We start from the raw sequence: 22,080 nt of genomic DNA on the forward strand, positions 1-22,080 counted from the left end.
GTGCTACTCCATTACAGAACGGTATCTAGTGCAGGGAGCCATATCTTTCACCTCAAAAGCTGCCACTGGTTTCAATTACAACAAATGGTTGAGTGGATAAAGTTCAAGGCTTTGGAAGTGATGCTTGAGGAAGATAACACAGTGATTCAACCATTCATATGAACATCAGCACACACATTTACCTTCCACACAGGAGGGTCTGGCTCTGGTCGTCCCGGCAACCTGCCCCGGGAAGCAGGAGCACTTGACGGTTTGAGAGCGCTCTTCAATCTTATTCTTGTTGCAGCAGCGATGAATGGCCACCACCTCACACGTGCCCTGTTTCACCTGATACGACACTGTAAAATACAGAAACAACAAGGTAGAAATATATATAAGCTTTAGAAAAGTCTGCTGGTGGATTGTTGCAACAAATAACCAAGTTTACGTTCTAATCATTACTGGTTATAAATATGAGATGCTGAGCAGCTGCTTTTCTGAGAATTAAATGAATCTGTTGAAGTTTTTTTATGGCTATTTAAACTCCTTGGTCTATTCCAGGCTAAGTCTTTGATTCATAAATAAACAGGTTTTAGCGATGCTTTTATTCTCAGCAGCGTGGCCTCATTAACTTCACCACAAAGGCACCTCTGGTTTTCTTGCTGCGTGCAAAAAGAAAACATAGCAGCATTAGATAATGGGGAGGGGGGAGTATTTTCATTTGAGTCCTTCTAAGTCAAAGTGAACAAACGGATGGAAGCAAAAGGAGCCACACATCACGGGGGGAACGCTGCAACTAAGAAGCCCGCTAACAATAAAAGAACCCTCCCTGGAAACCACAAATGTTTTATTTGTGTTTATCTGTGTATGTTTTCCTCAAATATTAGGGTGTTAGTATGGAATTTGAGTATTTATTCTGAGGACCACTACCTTTTTAAAAGACATAATAAACACATTGTCTTACCTCTTGTGATAGTTCCAATGCTTCCCCAAGGACTTTGATCTAGTTGCAGTTGTGCTCATAAGTTTACATACTGTGGCAGATTATATTATCGTCTAAGATTTTTTTGTGAAAGTATGAATGTTATAAAGGGTTGGGTGGAGACATTTACTTTCAAATACTATTCTGATAATAATAATAATATTTTTTTTTTTCGTAGTAACAGCAGATAGAAATGTACATACCCAGGGGTTCATTTCACTAAGGTAGAAGGGCATGCTCTCAGCCTTCTTTATAGGACGATGAGGTTAAGCACAAATTAACTGGTGCTGATGTTGATAAAAAAAAAACTTTGCTTATTTACTTAACTTCAGTTAAGTTATGTTTATTTATTCTATTTATAGGGCGCTAATTAACTTTTGTTTTAAAATTGAAGTTCTCAATGTAGATAAATTACTGTAAGGGTAAAATCTATATAAAAAATCCCTCTGTTCTCCCTCTAAAATGTCTCTCAGAATATATAAATTATATCACTTAGTGTTCTTTGACATTATCTAGTGACACGCATGCTCTCTGGTGGTGGTAGGGTCCAACAGTCAAGGAGGCCTACCTGCAAATCCTTCAACTTCACTCCAAAGCAATGGATAGCAGTTAGACTAACTCTAAAACCTGTCTTGCAAAAATAATACAACGTAAAGTTCAAGCCTTGTGTGATAAATTCTAAAACGATTCATTCTCCTAAAGTGTTATTTAGATTTAAGGGGATCTTTTAATTTGACCGACTTCTTATTCGTTTCTAACTGGAAATAATATTCACATTTTGGAGAGGCCAAGTCATCGTCCCGACTTGAATCTGACAGAGAAACAAAGGAGGAAGCTAAAGATCTGGGTTATGGCATGACGGCCAAGCAGTGGCAAAAACTTGGAGCTCATCGCCTAAGATAAACTGCCAAAAACCAGCGGAGACGTGCGACACATGCAACAAGCTAATCAACAAACAGAAGAAGGCTTTCATGCTTTAATGCCGATGAAGAGTTTTCGATTGAATATGAGAAGTCCATCAGGAAGTAAACCTTGAAACGGAACTGCATCACCAATGTGACTTGAAAATCCTTTTTAAAAAACGGGAAATGTAAATAGGCTTATGTTTAATATTAATGTTTGGAGCTAGATAGTCTAGGTGTTGAGGTTGTTTCATTCAGCGTATTTAACAGTTGACTTCCCCAGGGGGAAGAGGCTTCAATGCCCGCTATTTGCGTTCACTGTTGGGTAAAATGTTCAGTGAATCTAATCTTAGCTTATGGCTCCGGAATGCTTTGCAGCTGCCTTATCTTCCCTCGCAAAGCTTGTTTTGTAACTCCTAAGAGTTTCAGGCGCCTTTCTGCGAACACAGCAAACCCTTCCGGTGACATTACTAGCTACCTATAAGCCTCTTTACACCTCTGGAAAAAACCTTGCTTATACTGTGCCATGAGCTCAGATTTCATTTATCTACGTGACTTTACACAGACGGTGAAACTTTCCGCGTTCAGCTGAATGAGCTGTGCCGCCACACACACACAAAAAGTGCTTCGGAACACGCAAAAACACAAGCATCTCGCTAGTGCACGCGCACAAATGTACACACACACACACACACACACACAAACTGTTGAGGGTTCTATTTCTGCAGGCCATGGCCCCTCTCATCCTTTCTGATTTAAAGTTTGTTTGTTCTTCTCTCCAGAGAGCCCCATCAATGATCCCTGGCTCTCTGAGGGCACCCCCCCTCCACTATCATCCCTCCACTTTCATTTCCCTCACTCCTCTGTCTCGGGCTCTCCTGAGGCTGGAGCAGCTGCCAGATTGCCCCCCACACACACACACACTCGCGCACACATGAAGGCTCCATCCAGTGATACAAATCAAGAAGCAAAAAAAAAAAAAAAAAAAAAGTGTACACAACTTGAGAGCACAACAACTATGAGTACAACTATAATTGCATCAGTAATAGGCACAATTAAAGCTCACAGAGTAACAATGTGAAAATAAATGAAAGCCTAAATCAAGCCCAATCAGCTTCCCTTGTTTATTCCGTCATTATAATTGCTCCAAACTCAAATTTAATTTCTCTGCTGTCAGAGAACTTTAGCTGGCAAAAACTCTCTGCTACTCCCCGTCTGAAAACACACACACACACACACACACACAGCCTGTTAGTAAAAAACAAAGAAGAGCAGAGGCAGAGTCAACCAGGTGGAGGAAGAAGGTGTCACAGCCAGCAGCGAGAACAAAGAGCAGCTCATCTTTAGCTCCAGTAATGAGGTCAGAAGGTGCTCGGGTCTCCTCTAATGATTTCCTGAATCCGACCAGGGATGGAGCGCTTTATATTTGAAGGGACAGCTCAGAATTTTAAAAGTTAGGTTCTGTTTAAAAGGTTATAAGCAGTTAATGCAGAGGGATAAATAAGTATTGAACGCGTCGATGCATTTCTAATGGCGCTGTTAGCGTGAAATCTGCACTAGATGTCAGTAATAACCCAAGTGATCAACATAAAAAAGAAATTAAAACAAAACAAGCCTTTAAATTATTTTAACGTGTAATAAAGTGGAATACCACAGTGAATAAATGATGAACATGTGAAGCCTTGATCCTGGATAAAAAGGTATTGAAAGCCAAGGAACCGTCTGAAATCATCAGTATTTAAAAAGTAACCCCGCCCTCGATTAGTGCAAATATATCAACTGGTTTAGTGTTTAGTAACTGCTTTTACTCAATTCACTTCAAAGCCTTAATTGTCATTGTACATGTGTAAGTCATGTAACCAAGCCCGGCTTGTTGTGTCACATATGAGGCAGAAAACTAAAGGCGACAGGGTCTTCTTAGCAGTACTAAGAACTCTCACCCCTTTAGTTCAATGTCTGTGAAAGATTTTTAAAATGCAAAAACTCATCTTTTTACAATAGTTTTGATTTACTACCTGCATATTCAGATGTTTACTGTTTTTAGTTTCCTTCTGTCCAACACTTTGTGATCTTGACTGGTGCTATATAAATAAAGTTTTACTGACTTACTCAGCTCTTACTGACTGTTTCTCATTTCCAAACAATAGCACAAAAAATAATAAAATGAGTAAAAGGAAAGAACTCTCTCAAGACCATCACAACACATGAGCAGTGTGTTTCCCGGGGGAAAGAACATGATTTCACCCCAAACCAGCTACGACAACTTTATTTGCAAGATTTCTGTCAAATAGGATGAAAGGGTTAGTAGGAGAGTTGTCCAAAAACCAACGACCACTCACAGAGAGCTTTTGAAAGACCTAAAATTATCAGGTAGAGTTTGTCAATGAAAACAATCAGCAATCTCCTAATCCCTAGTAGTCTTTCTGTACACTCACTGCACAAGATTCCACTGCTGAAAAAAAAAAAACACATGTCACGTCTCATTTGAAGCTTATTGCCAAAATTTGGACATGTCAAAAAATACACTGAGAGTATGGAAGTTAGTGATTTTTCATACTTGAAATGTACCTGAGAAGTCGTGGACCTGCAATGCATCCTCCAAAATGCATGCTGAGAATGAATGCAGAATAAAAATCCTGCAATTATCGGTATTTGCATGACCTACTAAGATGCTTTTAAGTTTGGAGTTATTTTCAGATAGAAAATCTGAAAATAATCACTTTGGTCTTGGTCATTCTCAGACTTAACAGCCTTATCCTGCAGGATCGACTATAATCTGACTTAATACTATACGGACACGCCAAAGCAGTTACCCACTGGGGTTCAGATATTTACTGCTCATAATCTTTAAACAGAACCACATTTTCTGTAAAAGCAAGATGTTCCTCTCAAGCGTGACAGTGTTTTATGATGTGCGAACAGCAGATGGATAAAACCATGGCATACTTTTATTTATGCATAATTGAAAATCTGCCAACAGTTTGCACCCTAATTAAAATCCCCAACAAATAATCTATTAATGCTGGTAAAGTAAATAAAGGCAGGTGTACGATATGAAAACAACCCACATGCTTCTTTTAAGAAAAAAGGGTTTCTGTTACTTAGGGGACAAGAGCAAGAAGAGAGGGAGAGAGTTAGTGTGTCCATTGGGTTTGCTTAAGAGGTACAGATGCACATTAATGAAAATAACTAAAAAATGAAAACAGTCCAAGATGAACTTCAGGCAAATACTCTAACAAGGCTGTGTTTAATAGCCAGCTTACAAAGGACAAAAAATACCGCTTCATTTCTGTATCTGGCTCATGAAATTAACCTCTAAATTATATCCAAGTATTAACTGTCAGGTTTGGGCTCATGACACAGAGACACCGGGTTTTTAATGTAGTAGTAATGTCATTTTTGACGACAGGATGTTCTTTGCTTTTACAAACATGGATGACCTTTTTTTTTCTAAAAGTACAGGCCTACATGCAGGATTGAAAACAGATCTATACATATGTGAGAAAAGCCCAGTAGGGCAAAATAAATCAGCTGTTCTTAGATAAACTCGTGTAGACCGACGCTGCCTGTTTTCTGTTCAGTAAGTTCTCCGTAGGTTCCTCATTAAAGAATCCTCATTACGATCTTTGATGGCTGGTATTTTGTCAGCTTACAACGTAAAGGTATTGCAGCAAATAATCAAAAGGTCAAATGCAATACATCAGTTTTAGATATATGTTATAATATTAAGCAAATTGGTCAATGTATCCAACAATTGACGTGCTTACTGTTGCATTTTGCCATTGTTATGATTTATACCACGAAGCATCCAAGATGTTCAATTAATAAGCAAAACCTATTTGACAAAGGAAATAATAACTTCTACAGCGAAAAACATTTTTATTTTATTTTTTAACACTGTGACCTATGGAGTATTGTAAACTCATTGCCTGGGGTGGCTTATAGTTTATTTAATAAGTAAAACTTGATATTTTCACTGCTAAGCTAATAAGACAGAGAATCTTCACATTGAGATAATTTTCCGTAATGACAAGGTTTCTTGAGCTAGAAATGTTCCTGTAATTTTATAGGATGTGACTCCAGATATCTGTGGTTGTCCTACTGTTGGAGATTTTAACTTAGCCTCACCCCCAGCAAGCCTTGCAGCTACTGGTTAAAAAGATCTCTGGCCATTTCTGGAACACTTTATCATAGGCCCTACAAATAACTTTCTCGATCCAACGATTCCAGGTTTTCCTAAACAATTTTGTTTTTTCACCCTTTGTCATATGACCAGCTCTGCATGCTATGTCCAACATAAGAGAGCAGTTTAAACTTTTGTTTTTCCCTTTTCAAGCAAAGCGCTAAGTTAATAAAGTTTTACACTTACACAATTTAACTAACTGGCCAGCAGTTTATTGCCTGCACTGTCCGCACAACTGAAATCACACATGGTAGAGTTAGCCTAAAACTTCGTTAAACTGCTCAGGATAAAGACTGCAGGAGCAACACACGACTTCACTGAAACTGTACGTGTCAACACAAGCCAATAGGTCCTGAAGCATTTGTCAAGCATTTCCCCTTTTATAAACGTGTACTAAGTTGGGCTTTTTTCACATTTGAACATTTCAAACCTTCAGGCAAGTTTTGAAATTCTGCACAAAAAAATCTGACTTAATAAAAAAAACTGAGTTTTAAAAATATGATCTCATTTACACATGTGGGAAAAAAAGTCTTTTAAACCAACCCGGTCCTATGTAAAAAAAAAAAAAAAAATATATATATATATATATATATATATATATACCCACCTGTACCTGGACGACTTGCCAGAGTTGATAAAAGCAGGAATTTTGTTCCCTATAACAAAATCCTAAAGTAGCCATCGTCCTGTCTGGCCATCATTTTTCGAGGACACACTTAAGCACATTTAGGTCATATGGCAGCACAACAGAAGGTCTACCTCCAAATAGTTAAAAAAAATAAAAAAAAGTACAGGCTTTGCCGTGGCCTAGTCAAAGTCTAGACATGAATGAGCTTGAGTGACCGTAAATGGACTGTTTATGATAAGTGAACAATTCTGCAAAGAAGAGTGGGCAAAAATAACTCCACAGTGACTTACACAATTCATTGTTAGGTTTGGGGGGACAATTATTTTTTAACAAAGGGTCAAACATTTTTGGGAAAACTTTGCCTTTTTCTCATTAAATTAAATCACATTTAAAACCAGCTTTTTTTAATTTACTCAGATTGTCTGACATTAAATTTCTTTGCTTATCTGCATGCTATGCATTCTGCCCTGTCTTTCCTGTCATCTGTCTTTTTTGTTTGTTTGTTTCTTTGGAGGGGGGGCTGCTGTTTGCCACCCTCTGCTCTGCTCTACTCTACTCAGCTAATTAGAGTGAGCGGCTACACCTGACTCTCCTAATCGCCTTCATTCCTCTCATCTGTGATCCTGCCCATATACGCCTGCCTCTCACAGCCAATCGCTCCCAGATTGAGCAGCCTACTGTCAGCATTGCCTGTCTCCCGCGCCGCTCTGGACATTAACCTGCCAGCACCAAGATATTGCTTTATTTTTAAATAAACCTTTTAAGCGCGACACAGACTCAGGCTTAAATATCGGCTTCTCTGTGGTCGGTGCATTACAATGGCGCAAAACCAGAAAAAATCGGAGGCAGCGCTGTTCATGTCAAATTGGACGTATATCAGCAAAAGGTCTTTTCCTGACTCAGACGTGCATTGGGGATAAAACATCCTGACTGAGAGGATCCTATTTTATGTTAAATGTCACCATGCTAGCAAATTAGCATTGATGCATAACTGCATCGGCGTGTTCGATTGTGCAGACATAGAAACAAACCCAGCTTGTGTTTATTGTGACTTTGCTTTAACAGGAGTAAGTCTAGCTGGTTTTGTATAAAATGTGTGTGTGTGTGTGTGTGTGTGTGTGTATGCATTAAAGATAAATCATCAGTGAGAGTGAAAAGTCTTGCACCTAGTTAAAACCAATGTTGGGGCGGGGTGGAGACCAAGAAGTGTGAATTGTAATACTAGAAATAGTGCTGAGTCTTAACGATGAACCCCCACAGCTCTACCTTCCATACCAACGCCCTGCTTACTCTCACCCCTCGTCTACTAAAGATTTATGGGTTAAGCATTCGGCTCCCAGCTATATACACAAACTAACAGTGTGTCGAATGTCTCAGTGTTGCCTTTAAAGCATTCTGTTATGGCCATATCAGTGTAATAGAGCCCTACACGCTGAGATGAAAAGACTTCTCAAGCATGGCTAAATGCTTCTATTCCTGCAGCGGGCTGCGGGGAGGGAGGTGGGGGGGGGGTGTAACAATAGCCGGGCATTCAGAGCGCCTTGAACTGATGGGTTAGTCAGGCGACTGATGTATTCTGACAGACACAGACAAGCAGGAGAATTGTACAATTTATCAAAAAGGCTATGTCTTTCCCCCTGTCAATTCCTGACAGGCATGTCTGTGGCTGAGAAAAGGGCAGGTATCAAGCAGCTCTGTCTGAGGTCATGGAATCAGAATCTAGGAGGTGATGCGGTTTACATCTCTGCAGGCGCACACAGAGTAGCTCCGGTAGAGGGAGATTTCAAAAAAAAAAAAAACCTGTTGTGCCAATCAGCATGAAAACATGTCAAACTCGCTGCAAGTTGTGCCCACCGTTGCTACAAATCAGCTGTCCTCAACATGTCATCCTTTTTCTGTTTTCACCAGCCATCTTTAACCCCTAATACCTCTCCCCTGCTTGCTCCATTTACCCCTCGCCTGATCCGACACAGTCCATCAATCCTCCCGACACTATCAGTGTTTTACAGGCCCGCATTAGGCCTCCCCCTGATTCCTGTTAATTATCGTTACAGGCTGCAGGTAGCACCCACCGCTGCTGCACAAGATACATCTTAGTTAAATTAGGCTCACTTGACCTTGTTAGCGTTGCATTTTTTTTTACCCTCACAAAAAGCCAGAAGGGGAGGGTACCAAACGTCCCTCACAAATATGACGTTAAATGATCATTCTAAAAGCACAGTCTTGCTAATTTTTTAAAGGAGTTTGGTTTGTCAAGCAGTGAAAAGAGCTGCCGTGGACGTATTGGGAGCCCTGGTAAAGATATGGAAAGCCCATTCTACTGAATGCCTCTTTTATTACATGGTCTCACACTGAAATGATCAGAAAAATGTAGCCTTTAATATAACCTTTGATGTGGGAACCTTTTATTCAGTGGAACTAGAAATCCCACATCAAGACGTTTTGTATTTTTCTTTTACAAAATCCAGCAGTGCCACAGTTGCTGTCGCTCCTGATGTTAATCATTTGTATAGCCCCTTTTTTGTAAATGGGGCAGAATTTTTGACCATTGTTTGACCATTTCTCTTTACGCAAATGCTCTTGTCCTCTCTAACGCGCTCTTCCCTTTAGCTCAGGCCCACAGTTTTTCCTAGAATCACCCAAAGATGTCACCATGGAAGAAGGTTCATTTTGTGTCAGGTGAGCCATTTCTGTGCTGATCTGGCAAAAAAAAAAAAAAAAAAAAGAAAAAGTTTGTCGATCATTACCTTTTACTTTTCTAGAAGATAATTAATTAAACCAAAAGTAACAGAATTTGTCCTGTCGTGAGCCCCAGCAGGTCTTCTGAGGCGTTAAGAGCTTTCCTCCGGTTAATGCTCCAGGTGACTCTGATGTGAAGGATGAACATGTGAAAAAGCACCTCATGTCCCGCGTTAAGCACAGTAGGAGCCCTGTGAAGCTGTGGGCTTGTTTTTTTTAATGCAAAGCCAGCACACAGTCCAGCTAAAGTCCCCGGAGAGATTGGAGAACTCCGCCAGTTTGTGTTGGAAACTGGCTGACAGCAAGGGGACCCCAAAAATCAGTTCACATTAACATCTGAAGGTTGCCATGGAAATCTCCTACCAGCAATATGTCACTCTTGACACCATCCTCCCCACTGTGTGCGGTGTCATGAAAAACGTGGGTCATTGTTCAGCTATGGTGGTCATTGTCCAAGTGACAGCGGGCCGCTGTCCTATTTATAAACCCGGGGAATCAGAAAGTCATTTAGAGCTAACTAGAAGTTTCCATAACTCGGATCAAGTCAAACATTAAAAGTATGGATTTACAAAAAGGTTTCAGTCACATTCACTGTATAGGACGTTGCATTTTCATTTGCTGGAGATTATGCTGCTGCAATAAAAGATCGGTTCATTAGAAGAGATTTTATCTTCAATGGGGTTGGCAAAAACACTGTGGAGGTTGGTATGTATGCACTGCATGTTTAAAATTCTTACTTTCTTCTCTGTTCTAAGATGGTTGTTGCTTTAGGGTTCATCAATCAATCAGTCTTTATTTGTAGAGCGGTTTTTGCACACAGTGAAGGCAAAGTGCTTTGCAGGAGAAAAAAAAAACTGCGTTTCCAGTCATCTGTTTTGTTCTATTTCAGTGAGCATTGGCCTTTAAAAACAGTAAAGGGAATAAATGTAATCCACTTTTTATGCTAAATGTTTCACCTTACAGGTTGTATCTCGTCCTATTCAATATTGGCATGACAAAAAGGACTATGAACAGATGCAAAGACAAATATAAAAAGTAAAAAAATAAACAGTTTCCAGGCACTTTGTCCATCACCTGCCTTGTTCTTCAATGCTTGTGTTAATAAGGAGCAGTAACACTTCAAAGTCAAAGTATCTTTATTAGTCTCCCTTAGAAGAAATTTATCTTGGATGCAAGGAACTCACTTTAGGATGAGGAAATGTTAAACGAGGAGCTAAAGATCCATCGATTATTTATTGGTTGATGTTTTTGTAAAACTTTAGATTTGCAATGAGAACAAAAACGAGATGATGAAATTAAAAATGTGCCGCTCATGCATCTTTTCAGGGTATTTTTTGACCTACAGAGCCACCGTGTGGCAGATGGAGGTGCAGCACCCGCATTGATCACCCGTGTTCCAGCGATCAGCCAACAAACACAGCAGCAAAACTGGTCAAATCCCCTTGCAAACGTATCTGGCAGCAATAACATTCACCCAATTATTTTTTCAACCTCAAACCACATTATGTGCGCGTTATTGATATTCACAGCTGACAGGTCTTAAGCCTCCACCAATTAGAGTAAACCATCAAATAAAAAAAAAAAGCAGCAGTCCGTTTGTGTGCGAGATATCTTGTTTCTCAGCGAGTGTGAAATGAGAAGGGGGCAGGGGATGATGCTGACCTTCACAATCCACAGAGTCTGTAATTAGTCGTGTCCCTGCCGTAAGCAGGCAGCCTCCTTTCTTCACTTAAAAGGAAACGAATACAATCGCGCGTCGAAAACACTGGATGCTGGTAGCATTTCTGCGACGCGTAAAGGTCACCCTGCGTAACACGAGCAGCGAGAGGGGAGAAACTGAGACACAATTAAGCAAACTGTCGTAATTAAGAGCGAGGGGGGGGGGCTTGGGAGGTTTCAGCAAACATGTTGCCGTGACTCAGCAGAAATGTCCCCGTGGTCGTCCACACAGAAATAATAAGGAAACAGATTTAGCCTTTAAGGCCTGCGTGTGGTGGACTGCCACGTCTCTGTGGGTCTGAAGCTGAGCCGAAAGCTTTCCATTTCCAGATGACGGATTGGGCAAGATGTTAAATGCTTGGGGTGTTGTTTTTAAAACCCTGCTTTAAACTTCACACCTTTCTCCCTGATCTGTCTGCGGTGTTTCTTTGGTCTGCGCGATGTTGTTTCCCATGACAAACCCCGGGGCCCTTCACAGATCGGCCGTACTTTTATGAGATTAAATCACGTGCAGGTGGACTTCTGAAGGGCAATTTAACTGCACTGATTTAGTGTATCAGAGGACGGTGGTGGGGGGGTGGACCTCCCGCCTTTTACATTTTCATTTGTAACTGTTGAAAACCACGAGTCCATCTCCTTTCACTTCGCAATGACACACTGTGCCTCGATCACATCAAATCCCGATAGAATAACCTGAGGTTTGTGGTTCTGTTGGGACTCGGCTTGAAAAAGGTTCACCGAATACTCTTGAAGGGCTCTATACATGCAGACTAACGGTTAAAGGCTCTGATGACTGGATGAGAAACACTGGGAGTTCAGGGCCTCTGCTACTTGTGAGAGACACTCAATCTTATGTTAACACCGCGAAGTAGTGAGACTCCTTGAGAACAGCGTTGGCTCTAAAATGCTGCACATCCACACTGTGAAGAGACGAGCTCTCACCCATACAGTTTGTGTTGACAGTGTCTGACAGCTTAAGTGCTATGTGTATCTGCGTTGGCCGTATCACTCAAACAGTTTCTTTTTCCTTTTTTTTTTCTTTTTTTTTTTTTGCAACGAAGCTAAATACGAGTCCTTGTCTAGGTTACATTCTGTCAGAGTGGGGAAAAGAGGAAAACATCTCCACTTGGACCCCTCGCCCCTCATGATGCAGCGCAGCCCACTCCGCGTCAGGCTCAGGGAGCATGTGTTGTACCTCTGAAATGACAGTGTAATTAACCTCTCGCTGCGGCGGAGGGGGGGGATTCAGAGCAAGACCCCGTGTACCTGTTGGTCCCCGATGATTACGGTTGCCGGCGGACGCTGGGTCAACCCAGGGCATCACCAAGGCAACGAGGAAGGCCACCTGCCAAGGCCAAGCTGACCTTCCCCTCAGCTTCATCCTACAGAGAAGAGGGGGGGGGGGGGGGGGGGCAAAGAGGGAGAAGAGAGAGGAGGGCAAATTCAGGAAGAGGCTGAAAAACAACCAACAATTGCAGCTTTCTGAACAAACAGTGTAAGAGGTGAGCTGGTAAAGGTCAAAGGAAGAAAAATACAAATTTAAAAACAGCCCTGACCCGAGGAAACCCTTTTTTCCAGCTCCCACAACCACAGTTGTTGTCTGAGTATCTACAGCTTAACCGGCAGCAGCAGCAGCAGCATCTCTGTGCGCTTTTATGTAAATTCACGTTGGGGGTAACATTTTTCAATCTACACCATATTGTTTAAAAAAAATGAGTGAGGGGGGAGAAAAAGTGCTGTCATTATGAGTCATTGGAAAACCGGAAATGTATTTTAGCCCAGTCAGTCGGACGATGTGGTAATGATAAATGATCAATAGTTCAAGAATAATGAATGAAAGATTTCCCTCTTTTCAGGTAGTAATCCCTAAATTTTAGGGCTATGTGTTGCTCTCCGAAAAAAAAAAAAAATCCACACTCCCTGAACTTTTACTTAATTCATTACATTAAAACTACAAACATCGATGCATTTTATTGGAACTGATAGATCTACACAAAGTAGTGCATTATTTGGAGAAAATTTGCATTTTGAGCTATTGTGCAAAGAAGAATGGAGAAAAATGGAAACAAAAGTCAAAAGCTGCAGCTGTGATTACATTAAAAGGCAAATTTTACATTTAATGCAAGGGGGCTGAACACACAGACATGCCACACTGTTCAAGCTCTAATCTGTGGAAGAACCTCGCACTGCTTTGTGTTGGCCTATCGCATAAAATCCCAACAAATTGCGCCGGGCGTTAAAAGGTTAAATCCTGTATTATTCCGTAACGGTGGGTCTACAGGTGTGGGTTAGACCAACCAGTCAAAGGAGATAAACATGAATAAGCTCACCCTAAGTTTATTTTCAGCAACATGTTTGCAGAGGAATCATTATCGGAGAAAAAGCTGATCAACGTGAACGTGTGTCAGAGCTTCCCACGACGTCTTCTCACCTGTCTGTCGTCTGTCTTCCGCTGGCCAGGCTCCTCACGGGTTAAAGGTCATGGCGGCTCTTCCTCGCCTTGAACAGAAGAACCCTCTGGAGAAAGGAAAGCACAAAGACGCCCTGTCAGAGAGAGACCAGTCGGTCCTGGGGCTCCGCCGTGGCCTTCGGTGGCCTTGCACAGGGGTCTGCTCACGCATAGGCAAGCACCCTCGCGCGCGTGTTCGCACACACACCACATATACACACACACACACACACACACACACACATGCAGAGGCACGCAGAGGGTTGAAGATGTGAAGGCCTAGATTCTGTCAGATCCATTGTTTACAATGGGTTCACCTACCCCCAGGCTAAGTGTGATCCCCGCTCTAAACATCACACGCAGGCCCCCCTCGACCCCTCGCAAACAGTCCCGCTGTCTGTCACACACGCAGAGAGAGAGAGAGAGAGAGAGAGAGAGAGAGAGAGAGAGAGAGAGAGAGAGATGGACACATAAAACAACATGCATAATAAACTAAAAATCGAACTGATTCCAAAATATGTGTACATAAAAGGGAAACAGCAGAGGGGCCTATTAGCTGAAACATTTAACAGCTGATCAAATATGCCATAGAACCAAGTTTTGACACACACACACACACACACACACACACACACACACACACACACACACACACTAAATTTGCTCAGTGTTTGCAAGGTAAATTCAAAGCCTGTCACAGGACAGCAGGAGAGACTCTTCCTAATTACAGCTGAGTGACAGCCTCTGATGCAAGTGTGCTTTCACACACAAACACACACACACACACACACACACACACACACACACACACACACACACACAAGGTAAATTACCATCCTGCTATAATAGAGTGTCAACACACCTCTCTCTTTGCAAAGAGAAAAAAAAAACTCTGCAGCCTTCACAGAAAGACAACAGAGTCACATTAATAACAAAATGTTCTCCGCTCCTCAAACCTTCATTATTCATCAAATTTCATTGATATGCAATGACAGTCCGCCAATATGCTGAGGAACTTCTGCGAAAGGCTCAAGCAAGCTCTGGCCACGACTCATTTCTCCTCGAACATTGATGTAGCGCCACTGCCCCCTGGTGGGGGAAGATGTAACAGCAAGCACCAGAGATCTGCAAGGTGGCGTACAAGAACCCGTTTTGAACAGGAGAAACTAACGTGGCAATTAAATAATACTCCTCGGAAGCTCCATTGCAGCAAGGTCAACAAATAGGAGACAGATGCCTCACATAAATACTGTTGGGACCAGAATATATCATGTTGGGATAGGGGCAGGAGGGGGCTGGCACATCACCAAGGTATAGGTAAAAGATTGGACTAACTATGATTCCCACATTCCTACAGAACTCAGAATATCCACAAATTCACATCTTTTGAGGTTCCTCTTCGAAGTGTAAACTGGTGTATTTGCGTGTAATAATGTGATTCCAGTACAGTATGTGTAAGTATGCAAGGTGCATGTGCTCTGAGAAGTGATTAAGCATGCTGCGTGGCTGCACAGAGGCCTATTTCTTATTCCCTTTTCAAAAGCGGAGCCAGGGCATGCATTTTTATCAGCTTTGTTCTGTGATACACGCATTAGAGGAGCATAGCCGTGCGTGCAGGCGTGTGTGTGTGCGTGCGTGTGTGTACGTGTGTGTGTGTAGATGCTGCTCATTCAGACCGCGGGGAGAAAATGTCCCATTACAGAGAGCAATATTGTAACCTTTACAGAGTCTTAAGCCAAAAAGGGAAACATAGAAAACAATGTGTGCTCTTATTCTGGGAGACATACACACGGTGTTGTACAAAACTCAGAGCAGGCCCAAGAAATAAGTGAGCTAAGCTGTCCGTTTTGGCTTCCAGCCCTACCGGGACCGGTCAGCTGTTGAGCTTTAAAAAGAAAACCTCGTCATGCTTGGTATTTAAAATGGAAGATGTGAATCAGTGACGTCAGACTGCGGAGACCCCAACTGCACAAGTAAGAACAAACTACTCGAGGGGTTTAATTGTGTTCTCTGACTACAAATGAAATACTTCCGAACAAGTAATTTATATCTTGAAAAATTAATATGTGAGAGCAGGTTTCCTCATTAAAAAAAAAAAAAAAAACTAGAGATAATTAAAATTATTTGCTCACATCCCTCCTCACCCGCAATGTAGTAACTCTACAGTACTCCACACTAATTTAATTTTCAGCATAATGGAGTAATTAATCCTTTATAATAAAGTTGCTCACAGTTTTGTGTGGCGAAATATTAAAGCAATAATAGTATCTCTGCCACCCACCTGTTTGACTGAAACACAATTTCCTTCTTGTTTTTTTTGGGGGGGGGGTCGGGAAGGGTGGGTGGGGGGGGGGGGGTCTCCACCGTCTGCTTCTTCACTGTCATCTTGGCAGACATAGGAGAACCAGGGAGGACACAGCGTGGGAGAAACAGAGCTCATGGAGCAGCAACACAAGGAGGATACAGCTAGAACACAGCCAGGGTAGCGAGAGGCATGCAGGGTGCCGGCTCGCACGACAGCCTCAACCAATCTGTGTTTTTGAACATTCCTGAGCTGTTCGCATTATGCGTCATGGAGAAATTAGTATTAGGATGGTTGTTTTCAGAGGTCCCGCCGTATGTCAACCCTGACAATTGCATTGGCTTTCCCCAAAATAATCTGTTTTACTCTTTAAAAGACCTTTTAGATCGTTTCCAGCCTGTAATCAGCCAGGAAAGGTGATGCTGGTTGAGCTGTGGTGTCTGGTTTTAGTTGAAAGGCCCCTGAGTCTATGACCCCACAAATCCTTGGACCATCCCTGACCAAAATGTAAGTTTGGATGGTTTGATGTTAAAAGGAGAGTGTTTTGGTTTGTTGTTGTTTTTTTGGGGGGGGAGCTCAGATGACCTGACTTATTCTGGCAGCAGAGAAGAACCTCCCATAACCCAGCAAACAGAGCGCAAATATGCTCAAGATTATCTGAGCACATCGAGTCTCACCCCATCTAAAATTATCCCTCCTGCAACATCACCCTCTCCGTCTCTTCTCACCGCGCGTCTCAGAGGGCTGAGAGGCTGAGCTGTGTCATTTCTCCGAGTAATCACGCAGGACTGACACGTCGGCTCATTGGCATGCACCCAGGCAGATCTACCTCCTCCACAAATATACATCCGTGTGCCCCGCATCCGAACCACATCTTCCGCCAGGGCCCCCCCCCCCCCCCCCCCCTTACCCCACCCCCACCCCTTCCCACCCATCACCACCAACATCACAAAACAGACACCCGCACACATGAATTTGCTAAATTACTCCACCGGATACAGACTCTGACCTCATCTGCCGCATCAAGAAACAGGTTTGCTAAACACTTTCTGTGTGATGCAGCTGTCACTGGCTCCGCGCCGTGTGTCAGTCACACAGATTATATCATCTGTCGGGACAGGGCAGGACAGGAAGCTGCTGTTCAGCTGCACTGTTAGCTACAGGAAGCGTGTCATTATTGGATAACCTTAGTGGCACCGGGCTTTAGTAAACATTTTTATTTGGATTTAAAGCCTATTCTCACACAGCTCTGTAAATTAGATGCCGCCCCGTACAGACAGTCTCAAACACAAAATAGAGCTGGGATTTTGAAAAAAAAATTATTTGGAATTTGCTATTTTTCCGTCGCTTATTTTCAACCCACTGGTAACACCGACACATACAATCCAGCTCAGTAAAGAGTGTGAGGTAAGTCTCCAATTATTTTGATTTTTGTTTTTTAATCAGGCCCATGTTATCGATCAGTTGATTGGTTTGTTTCTTTTTTTTTATGTCAATTAATTTCGTAGACCTGGCCAGGGTGCACCTTGCCCATCTCGCCCAATGAGAGCAGCTCCCCTGCAACCCTGCATGTAGAATTGGGGATGGATGGATGGATGGATGGATGGATGGATGGATGGATGGATGGATGGATGGATATTTCTTAGTCTTTCTTAGTCTTCCATATGACAACAAAGTCACATATTTGGGCAAAACTACAATGTTAAAATCGTGGATGCTCAATAATGCATGTTTTAAAGTATTAAATCAAGTCATCTTTGGTGTATCAGACTATATGGTTGTTTAAAAGAGCCCTCAGGAGGATCAAGAGGTTTTTGTGTTTGTCTTAATTGGATCTAAACCATAAAGTACACCATGTTAACGTACTAAAAAATATATAAAAACTCCTGAAAAAGTGTCATAGCCTTTGATTTCGGTGTTCTGCTTGAAGATTATCAAAGAAAAAAATTAGGAGAAGGAGATAAAGATAAAGAAACAGAGAAGAGCAAAGGAAAAACAATTTGAAAAAGGAGGGGAACGTGTTTAATCCTAACCTTGCAGCATATCAAGCGTAAATCCTCCTTATCACTATCTGAGCTCAGCAAGAGCACATACAGTTTGATTTCTACTGGGAACGCTCCTCATTGAGTAACCATTTCACCTCAACGGCGTTCTGAGAATCAAAATAGAATTTAAATCTGTTTCAGTGAAATAAAGCAGAAGACCCCAACTCAGATAAAGAACTCTGGTTCTATTACGGCGCATACGTGTGGAAAAAGAAGGGATGTGAATAAGTCTGAGGACCACACAAGCATTCGCTGTGCCCAGACACAACCCAAGCAGACAAAAAAAAAAAAAAAAAAAAAAAATCCTATCAGTGTAAAACAAAGTGTGTCTCCCTAAGGCGGAAAGATATTGAAAATGAAACGGGCAAAAGCACAAAGCTCAGTGGGATCTCAAGTGAAGCGTTGCAGATTTCCACCGATATGCACAGTATTAACATTCAGCCGGGGTGTGTAATGTGCGGCTTCTTGCCCGCTCCCAAGCGCACAGCCATTACAGCATGTTGCTCCTTGCTGTTTCGTTTGGGTCGCTGGGCGCAGAGAGCGGGTCCGTGCAAATATAGACATGCACTAAATTGCACAGACCCAATTTACAAACTCGGATGCCACGGTATTCATGAGGCATGGCTCTTTGCATTTATCGGCCCCTTTTTAACGGTCCGGTTGCTGTTTTCTCTTGCTCAAGTCCTCCTCGGTGTTTACACTTTCCATTCCTGCAGATTCTCCACGCCACTTTATCGATGCAACGATAAATTGCAGCTTTCTCTGTAACAGCTACTTCTGATCATATTTGAATATTTTTTTTCCATCTTGTGAAAAACACGGAAAACACTGTATTTCACAAACACATAATTCCTTTGATTGCAGCGACAAAGGTGTGAAAGCTCAGAGGCAAAAACCACAATGCCGGCGCCCGCTCTCTGCAGCTGCGTCCGTTCTGATAAAACCACAAGCTAATAAGTGAAAGCTATAGCGGTTTGCTGAAATGGCCTGACAGGGGAAAAAGGCTGGGAAGGAGAGTTGTGAGTGAATGTTTGAATTCAGGACCATTACCTGGTTGTGGTATTGACTGTAGAGTTCAGAGAATGGCCTTGCCACTAAGGTACCATTACAGCTCAATTGATCTGGCTGCACTTAAGTCTAAATCCCTCCTTGTTGCACAAGCCATCGTTTCAGGATCCGGTGACCAAGAAATACGTGTGTTTTTGGGATTTAGAAAAACATGTAACGTAATTGTTCAAAGTTTCTTTTTGCCTCCACATCCAGCTCTCTCCTTACTTTCATAAAAAAGACCCCTATCCTTTGTCTTTTGTCAGCATTGCATCTCTTGTCTTTCTCTCGCTTTTTTGTTGAAAGACCAAAATGTTTCAATTGGTGTTTTACATTTCAAAGCATTCCTAGGAGCCCAGACTTACTTTTGCAGCTGTTAATCTTGAAGAGTCCCACGCTAAATATACTCATTTCAACAAGCAGCCAAACGCCGAATGTGACGTATTCTGCATGAATAGTGCCCTGGGCAAAACCCTTGTTTGGCACCCCCACACGTAAACACAGATACACTCATTTTTTTAGACAATGCCCATTCTTAAAGAATAAAGTAAAAATACATTTATTACAAAACTCACCAGAAATATTAAGAATTACAAAAAACAAATATCTGACAAACACAAAAACCTGTTGATCCTCCTGAGGGCTCTTTTAAACAACCCTATAGTCTGATACACCAAAGATGACTTAATTTAATACTTTAAAACATGCATTATTGACCATCCACGGTTTTAACATTGTAGTTACCTAAATATTTTGCCCAAATATGTGACTTTGTTGTCATATGGAAGACTAAGAAATATCCATCCGTCCATCCATCCATCCGTGTGTGTGTGTGTGTGTGCCTAATACAAGGTTGACCAGCAAACCTAATGCGCTTTTCGTGCTTATGTCATTCTAATGTGATAAAGTTGACAAGAAAGCTTAATAAAACACTTTTTGTCTGTTTTGTCAAATCGATTAAGATCTTTGTAAATCTCAAATTGTGTTTTAAAGGCTTTAAAGGTGTTTTAGCTCAGAATTATTTGATTAAAGCTGACCAGCACTAATACTGAAGATTTTGAAATAGAGATGGTCAAAATTATTTAAAACACACTGAAATAGCATTTGAACGGAGCCCCTAAATTAGAAGGTGCCAATCAGTCACCAACATCACCGTCATCAGCATCCAAGATGTGCAAGGCACCACAAGGGGCGCCCAATCCCATTGACTGAAAGTGCAAATGTGATGAAAAAACATTGATTTTATTTTTTTTTTTTTTTGTGCCCCACCACCAACCACCCCATAGATCTTGCAGCCCTGGGAAGAGAGCCCCATACGTCATATCAAACCCTACCACTGCAGCCAAAGACCCAACCTGTTTTATGGTTGGACTGATTTGTATTTCCAACATTATCACATTACAAAGAAGCCCACTGGGTTGAATTACTTGGTTCCTTAGTTAGAGTTAAAAGGTGGAGAGGAAATTTCTTGTTTTATGAGAACCAAACAAGTGCAGAAATTTATTAACCTAATCAACATCAGCTAGAATATGCATGTGCGGAGAGGGGCCACTTCCTGGATTCTGTCATTTAAAACGCTCATCCAGCTCGGGTCGACATTTAGCAGCAAGCCCTCCTCAGCGCCGCTGACAGTCACCGGCACGGTCCAAGCCCGTAAATCTGCTGCATTCTAATAAAGCATTAAAAGGCCATTAAAAGTCAGTGTCCCCGAGCGCCGGAAGATGGATGGAAAGGTGAAATGGAAACGAGACACTTTAAGATGACAGCGCACACCTGCTCACAATTCACCAGCTTTCCCTGTCCTTTCTCTTCAAAACAATCTGCAATATTCATTCTTTATTCTCCTGTTGTCCCTCTTTTTTTCCATCTTTGCCAACTGAAACTCACTTTTTTCTATTTAAAAAGCACATTATTATGATCTAGAATGGTGTGATGCCATTTTTATGGAGTGTTCTGCAATGTAAGTAAACTCGCGGTCTTAGACAGAGTGATTCACTGGGATCTCTGCACACTTTTACTCACACCATCATTCTTTCTCACAGTCTGGTTGTGTTTGTCTCCGGCTCTAAAGCAACAATACCATGTAGATTCGGATGTGGGGAAAAGCAGACATGTTCACAGAGGCAAGAGCAGCGTTTTAGGTAATTGTTTTCCTTTTCAATATTTTCCCTCGATGAATCTGTTCCTTTGACCGGTTCCCATAATGTCGGCGTTTTGTTTACCCTCCAAAACCGGATAAGGATAAAAATTAGAACGAGTACAGAAAAATTAACTAGCACAAGGAAGATTGCATAACCTGGCCTGTTAATAAAAAAAAAATTCCACACAACCAGCAAGTGTTTCCCTCTAGAAATGGCTGAAATATCGGAATCAACCAATTTTCCCTTCATTAGCTCAGATCAATGATCATCTGGTCAAACAAGGAAAATCGGACATTTTCCTGTTGATTAAATCCATCAAAACTCATATTTTTATGTGTAGAAATGACTCAACCGCTCACATGACACACATTATAGATATGATTAAATATCAGACCATGGTTATGGACACACGTTTTGATCTTAATCTTGCCATTCCTTCCTTTTCTGTTCCAAAACTACCGCCTCTATCAAGAAACGTTCATAATTTGTGAAATAGTGAATCAGCATCTTTGTGTATGAGCTCTTACTGAGCTCTTCAGCCATGAAGCCAGAACAGCGGACCAGTTGCTTGACTGTGAGTCACCTGAGGACGTCGGTCACCGTGTACATCGTGACATCATTACTCTGCGGCCGAGACCAAACAGCGAGTGCTAGTTTGGTCTTTGATCGTATCCAAATGCAGGTAAACCAGCTGCTTCGCCCAACCGGCCCCTCCCACATGCTTCAAGTATTTGCCTTTATGTTCATTTGTAGACATGCATTGATCAAGCTTTTTCCTTGCTGACACCAATTTCTGGCACTGATCCAGTTTTTTTTTTTTTTTTTTTTTTTTTTTACAGACTCTACCACAAAGGAGAGATGAAATGTGCTTCAGCTGCTATGACCGTAGTACTCATTTCAGATCCAGGAACGACAAAATGATCCTTATGCACGCATCAAAAACCATGTCCACAACTTTTATTTG

The 22,080-nt window shown here is 41.8% G+C and overlaps 1 protein-coding gene across 2 annotated transcripts in view; it reads right to left on the bottom strand.

The window, feature by feature from the left end:
• Positions 1-22,080, bottom strand: part of tafa4b (TAFA chemokine like family member 4b) — a 61,211-nt gene that overhangs the window by 33,131 nt on the left and 6,000 nt on the right. The window contains exons 1-4 of one of the 2 annotated variants that reach the window (XM_036152200.1): positions 13,903-13,969; positions 13,564-13,649; positions 12,399-12,514; positions 183-338 (exon numbers count right to left, since the gene is read on the bottom strand). In XM_036152200.1, coding sequence (XP_036008093.1) covers positions 183-338; positions 12,399-12,513 — 271 coding nt within the window. In that variant the 5' untranslated portion in view covers position 12,514; positions 13,564-13,649; positions 13,903-13,969. Of the gene's footprint in view, positions 1-182; positions 339-12,398; positions 12,515-13,563; positions 13,650-13,902; positions 13,970-22,080 lie in introns of those variants that run through there. The other variant, XM_021316232.2, reaches the window with a different exon arrangement.

The sequence above is a fragment of the Fundulus heteroclitus genome, chromosome 20, assembly GCF_011125445.2.
Source record: "Fundulus heteroclitus isolate FHET01 chromosome 20, MU-UCD_Fhet_4.1, whole genome shotgun sequence".
Classification (NCBI taxonomy): Eukaryota; Metazoa; Chordata; class Actinopteri; order Cyprinodontiformes; family Fundulidae; genus Fundulus; species Fundulus heteroclitus.